The sequence below is a fragment of the Chaetodon auriga genome, chromosome 8 (assembly GCF_051107435.1).
Source record: "Chaetodon auriga isolate fChaAug3 chromosome 8, fChaAug3.hap1, whole genome shotgun sequence".
NCBI lineage: Eukaryota > Metazoa > Chordata > Actinopteri > Chaetodontiformes > Chaetodontidae > Chaetodon > Chaetodon auriga.
This window is the reverse complement of record NC_135081.1, coordinates 12,638,012-12,645,000: the sequence shown is the minus strand read 5'-3', so window position 1 is coordinate 12,645,000 and position 6,989 is coordinate 12,638,012. Positions and strand designations below refer to the sequence as shown.

Sequence of the window (6,989 nt, the reverse complement as noted above, 5' to 3'; positions counted from 1 at the left end):
CAGTGATAGACCCCTGAATGTCCTCTGAAGAACAAACTGCAGCACGCACGTTATTAACGCTGCTGTTCAAGTAACCCAACGAGCTGAAAGTTTTCTCCGTCTTCCAGACCTCAGCTTGACCTCCACTGTTCCTGTTAACTGCCATTTCTTAATTACATTACAGACTGATGTAATTAGTCTGTAATGTTTCAGGCTACCTGAAAACACTTTGCGCTCTTCTTCTTATAGCCTTCTCCTGCTTTGTGCATCAATTATTTTAATCGTCTGGACTGCCAGGCAGCTGCTCAGAGGAGCCCACGGCTGCTGACTGTTGGGATGAGGTTTGAGGAGTCAGAGTGTTTACGAAGATTTCAAATCTGCGTTACCTGACCTAATGATGATTGTGAACAAGCCGTAGCTCTATCAAGCTGATTAAGGTCAGAGAGCTTGGTGAAAGTTATGAGAGCTCAAATCTCTCGGGCTGTTTTTTTTTTTTTTTTTTATTATTATTTTTTTTTAAGGTCCTAAGTATTTCATGAGATCTGTTCAGTCATTGAGTTAAAGAGTGAATATGCTCAAAGGGATCTAAGATGTTATTGCTGTAGTTCATGCACAATCTGATTGCTTGAAGCGGGGCACTCTTTAATAGATTACAGATTACATGCACATAAAGATGATCCTATTATACTGCATTAAATCCTTATTTTCCATGACACAAAGCAACACATAGCTAAGCATGTTGGTATACATTAAGCTGCCATGATTGCATGATGGTGTGTGTGTATGTGTGTATATTTTGAGTTATATCAGCCCAAGGGCAGTAGACATATATCAAGACTTTCAGGCTGTCACGTTAAGGTCTATTAAACAATAAACTATAATTGACCAGTATTGATGTACTGTATAATTTTCAGTTTAAGAACATTTGTTTCAAGTTAAAGTACCAACAGATTTTTATTTCCATGAGCTTGAGGCATTTTCACCATTTCCCTCTCTTTCTGTCTTTCACGCTCTCTCTTTCTCCATGTATGTACAGTAACATGTTTAGCCATATGTTGACTGGTGTTATGGAGAATAGGGTTTTAATGCAGTTTAACAGGATCATCTAATCTATAATCTGTTCAACATTATAGCTTGTGGCAGCCAATCAAAACGTATATCATGCCAAAGAGATTAAGATAAGCAGGGAAACTGAACCCGCTTGTGTACGGTAGGGATAGAAGGAGAGCTTACAGTGTGTGTATTGATGTACACAATCCACATGCAGCACAGACTTAGACACAAGCATTCAGTACACACACAGAAACACAGTTGTAAGCATGCACTTATGCGTAAAAAGTGTTAAAAAACTGTATTTCTTCCATTTACACTACTGTTTCCAACAGTTGAACAAATAGCCAGTCAGCTGTACTGATTTTATATTTCCACATGTGCAACTCAAGGAATCAGAGCCAGAACATACCAACTAATAGAAAGAAGCATGACATGAAAATGTGTGGTCATGTCGGGCTGCTTGTGTGTCTCATTTATGATTTAAGACTCTTTTACTGTTTCAACAGTAGTGGCTTTTACTAAAGCTCCCAATCACCTGAATCAATTGGTTCTGTCATGCTTCTTCAAAGCAGCCACTTCAAAGCCCTCATCTCTCTCCTCCTCCCACTCTTCTCATCCTTTTATCCAGAGGCGGAGCGGGGACACAGGGCCATAAGAAATTATACTGTATATGTAAACAGTATCATAATGCACAGAGGCCTGCTGTCTGTGATTTTATGCACTGCACCTTATACTGTTGGCATTGTTAACCTGGAAATAGTTTCATGTTAGTGATGATGAATGAGTAAAAGCTGAAATATCTTTGCCAATACTGAAGATCAACACAGAATTGCATCTCACAAGTTGGACATTGTAGCAAATTTGTTATAAAAAGTTAGATTTGAGCTTCCTGTATGATTTTAATGAAGACACAACTACAAAATAAGCATTTTTAGATGTTGCTTTTCACTCCTTATTCCGTTTATTTTTTGAAAATCCCAAAAAGATCAGTCTAAAATGGATTAGGTGACATAACCAACACAAACCAAAGCCACCAGTTTTCTTCTGTCCTTCTCCTGTGGATGAAATTTGTTCTCAGTAGGAGGTATTCGCGCCTTGTTCTTGAATTCTGGGTTGGGCCTTGGTATGTTTCTCATTTTTTTTCTCCAGACTTTTGCTTTGGATTATTTGCTTTTGTCTTTTTTCTTACTCTTATGAACATTTAGAGGAAAATCGAGACCATAAGGTGGTGACATTTGCACTGAAAAATATACACAAAGCAGACGTTGACCTGAATTCATCATGAAGACATAAAGACAACCAACAGATCCACCACACTTTAAACTCTGTTTTCAGTTCAGTTTAGAAGGCTTCAGTTCGGAAAACACGTCGACACAGACAGCAAGCGTTTGGCAGAGAGCTGGAGTGATGATTGTTTGAAACGTGTACGGCATTTGTCAGACATGCTGATGGTGTTATTCTTGGACAGAGACAAATGCAGCTCAGACATACACACAGCTGTTTCCTCTCTCTCACTCCGTCTCCCTCCAACTCATTCCTATGTGATGCAGTTATCCACTTTATACCCACTAAGAAAGCTCCAGGATTTCCATATATCCACTTCAAAATTGCAAGGATACATAACAATACAGTTTTGTGGCAGAACTTTCACCTCAGCCGTTCATTTTCACAAATATGAGATGCTATGACCCCTCGGCCACCGTGACCAAGGACAGGGCCCAGGCTACAAACCATGCTACTTGTTGGGCACAGGCATTCGACTAAAGACATGATCGTGGGTCACATGCACAGCTCTAAGCCAATCATTTCAGACAATTAACCTGCAGTCGCAGTAACTACTCTGACGTTTTACACTCCAATGCCTCAATTTGCAGCAATTTTGACATACTTTATATGACTGAATAGCAATAATCGAGCAGATTTTCCCGAAAACAAAAAGATATGCAGCATGTCCAGAAACATAACAACATGAACATAAAATAAGTAAATAAAAGTAGTAAATTCCCTCAGTTGTTAAAGTCTCGTGTGGCTTACAATAATTTGTTTCAGGAGGTTTCATTATGGCAAGCCATTCGCAGTCTTTTGCTCTCGATTATGTGTGAATGCCTGCACTGTATTGATTAGTATGGGTGGTGTGCAATAAAATGGACTACAGCACTGCTCTCTGATTGACGACAGCCCAACCCCTGACAGCTCAAACCCAAACGGCACAAGTCTTTTTTTAATTTTCATCTTTAATATCTCCCTGTCCTGCCCTCTTTCCATGTGGCGTTTCGTTCCCTCCTCCCTGCGCTGTGTTTCCGCTGCTGTGTCAGAGTTCAGTGACTGTTAATAGCTTTTAGGAAAAGTGTCCGGCTCTCCACCCTTGTTTATAACTGATCCGACATCAAACTGCATCATAAGATGACGTGCAAAAGAGGGATTTGGTGAAGGGTTCATGATATGAACACACACAAGTCAAAGCAGACTGGAAACTTACTGAATTTATTTCAAGTGATGTAACTTTTATTTTCCAGGTAATAAGCTAAAATTAATACTAGCATTATACTGATATGTTGAAATTCTCCCTTTGTCAGCTACAAACAATGTATCTTAAACTGGTGCACACACTCTGCTTCACCATTTGGCTTATTATGTTTAAAGGCCTTCATTTTCACAATTATTACAAATGTAAACACAATATTAAAAAAGTAAAAGTAATCAGTCAAAAATTATTCAATTAACAAATTTCTCTCTGCAGTGTACTCCTGTGGTGATGAGTTTTTTGTAGTAATCTCGACATGCCTACTACACATTTCATCCACCGCGGCCCTCTCTCCACTGCACACACACCAGAAACTAGAGGAAGCAGCTGTGTAATGTGTACGAGAGTAGATAGAGAAGGAGAGCGAGCTTACATTTCCTGATGAAACGGACACCTTCTCTGTGTCTTTGGCCAACAACAACACCGCTGGCACACCTAATTCAAAAGGGACCAAGAAGCGGGCCAAAGGGGCAAATTACTGGGCAGGTTATTGAGTTTATCTGGAGATCTCTGTATGTCTGTGGCCTTGAGTAAACACCTGAGACTTGTCCAAAGCATCGCCCAGTTCAAAACATAATTAACACAGGCATCACAAGAGGTATTTAATAGCAGACAATGCACATGCTGCCCTCGCTTGGCAGCATTATGTGTGTGGAATCACAGGAATGTTGTTTTGGAAGGAACCAATTTAGCTCCTAGGCCAGTTTAATGCAGCTCTGGCCCTGTATTAAGAGACCACTTGGCCAATATTATTGTAGGACAGAGCTGTGGGATGGAAAGTGATGCTGCTGGTGTCATGGTGGTAGGAATATATTGACTCCTGGGATGCAGATGATGCAGATGATGCAGACAAGGGTGAGATCTTGTCAGAGAGATTGGTATAATCCATCCCAAACAAGCTGACATTAGCTGCTCTGGGAATTTGCTGTCACCACCTTCCTTCAGGCTAAAAAGCTGAGCAATGTGACACAGATTATGTTGAAAAAATACTGCAGCAAATCAACCATGGTATTAATGTTGCTAAACAGCGACATGCTTTCATTATGAATCAATGTTAGCTGATGATAACACGTCTCTGCATAGAGCTTGACCTCTGGGTCCTCCAGTGAAGCTGTTCAGCGGACAACAGTACACGGGTTGGAAGTCAAATCAATTGAATGAGTGAAAGCACGATGAGGAACATTTAAAGAACTCAGGCTTTTACTGAGTGTTGGACCGAGCTGAAATATGCTTTTGATTAATTGCACACTGAAGCATATGAAAGTCACATCCTGAATGATTTCTCGCGTTGTGTGTGTGTGTGTGTGTGTGTGTGTGTGTGTGTTAGCCTTTAAATCTGATCACGTGTGATTGATGGATGCTTTTGATGTGCGTTTTTAGACGAGGGTGGCTCCAGAAATCATTAGTGGATCTTAATGTCAATGATGATGAGCTTTGGAAACTCTTTCACTCTGGACAATTAAACTGTCATCATCTTTAATCTGTCTGGCCTGTGCACGCCTTTAAACACATAGGTTTTTTTTTTTTTGCTCGTTCTCTCTTTTACACACACACACACACACACACACACACACACACACACACACACACACACACACACACACAGGGTCCAATTAGCCAAACACCATCTTTGCTCTCTGAATGACCACATGCATCTTTCTGTCTGTCTCTGCACAGCTAATGATAATGATGGTTGTGTGGTTTTCTGTGTGTTTGCGTGTCTGTGTGTTCGTGCCCCTACAATTGCAAACGTATTTTTGTGTGCCTGCGTGATAGGATATGTCTTAACACATGTCTTAAGCAGACACTCAACCATTTCCAGACCTACAGCCAAATGACAGTTCGATCATTAAGCCCTAGCAGTGAGCATTGCTCTAATTTAGCATGAAGCCGGTAGATCGTCTCCTCTTGCTGTATGTGACCTTCACATTCCTGGAAAGCATGTTTATAAGACGGGTATTTTTAATACTTGTCAGTGACTGTCATGAGCTGGGTTCCGCCAAAGCCTTGGAGCATTTAGGCAATGACATCAAGAGATGAATAATAATATTTAAGAAGCTGCTGTGAAGGTGGGGGAGCTTTGGTGCTTGGGCTGACCAGTGTGGCAAGAATCACAACCCCTAAACTGAAGAAAAATTCATACAGCAATAGAAAGCTGGCTTATTAATTTGACCATCAAAACACAGGTCTGAATCAAAATGCTCCCCCAGGTTTCGCTCTGTTGGCTTTTCATTCACTGACAGCAGTAATAGTAATAACAGAATCGTGCATTTTATTTGGATAGCACTTTTCACACAAGAAATACAGCTCAATGTGCTTTACAGCAATGAAATCACGTACATCAAGTGCTTCACAGAGAAAAGACAGAATGATCATAACGCCAACGTCGTATCAAACAATGTTTTAATAAGAGCAGTTTCGGTGCTGTGGTGTGTTCTAAAGCCTGACTGAAATCACCTCAGCATATTATTTTCTCATAAGAGAGGAGCTAATTTGCACTGAAACAGTCTTTTCCAGTATCGTACTGATGAGCAGAAGGTTGCACATCACCCTATAGTTGGTGACTGCATTCTTGCCGGACGTATTGCTTTGTTATAGACAGTCATGGCTTCTTTTTTCCCTCCATTTTCCTTCAGCTGCCCGACAGATTCTCGCAATCTAATTAACGCTGCTGTCGTTTGACCATGGAGATATTATGTCTGTCAACCATTTGTTAGCCTTTAGTGGAGCATCAGTATTTAAAGCAGACGACACGCTTTCGTTGAAATGTTCAACCGTGTCATGGTAATGGAGTAATGGAGTACACATGTGTAATAGTGCAGTAAAAGTGTAATAATAGCTATAGTCATGGTTAAAAAATCGGCTCTTGGGTATTGTAGTGTATGTATCAGTTATGCATATGTGTCTGTGTGGAAGCCCCGATTTAAAGTTCATGACAGAGCTGGACATTGAACAGATATTCAAAGGCAGTTTGAAATAATTTGCAAAACAGAAGTAAATAGTTATCCAGCATGTTTAATCCTTGTTTTTGTGTGTATTATTTCTTTCCAGAGGGCGTGTGTGAGATCTGGTTGACCAGCGAGGACACAGGAGCTTATGGTAGAGACATAGGGACAGACCTGCCCACGTTGCTGTGGAGACTGGTGGAGGAAATTCCTGAAGGGGCCATGCTGAGGCTGGGTATGACCAACCCACCATATATCCTGGAGCACCTAGAGGTATGCACAGCACTCGCCAACGTATTTCACCTACAACTATCATCAAAGATAATACATCAGTGATACATAACACTAACATACTTCGGCATTCCAGAGGTTTTCCTTTTCGCTCTTCGGTTTTGTCCCTATTGTCTCTTGTGCTATCCCTCTCTGTGAACAAATAAAATTGCTTTGCCTAGATTTAATAAAGTAAATGTCTTTCTGTTTTGCTTACC

The 6,989-nt window shown here is 40.6% G+C and overlaps 1 protein-coding gene across 1 annotated transcript in view; it reads left to right on the top strand.

Moving 5' to 3' along the window:
- Positions 1-6,989, top strand: part of cdkal1 (CDK5 regulatory subunit associated protein 1-like 1) — a 218,201-nt gene that overhangs the window by 109,660 nt on the left and 101,552 nt on the right. The window contains exon 9 of the mRNA XM_076738158.1: positions 6,608-6,774. Coding sequence (XP_076594273.1) covers positions 6,608-6,774 — 167 coding nt within the window. The remainder of the gene's footprint in view (positions 1-6,607; positions 6,775-6,989) is intronic.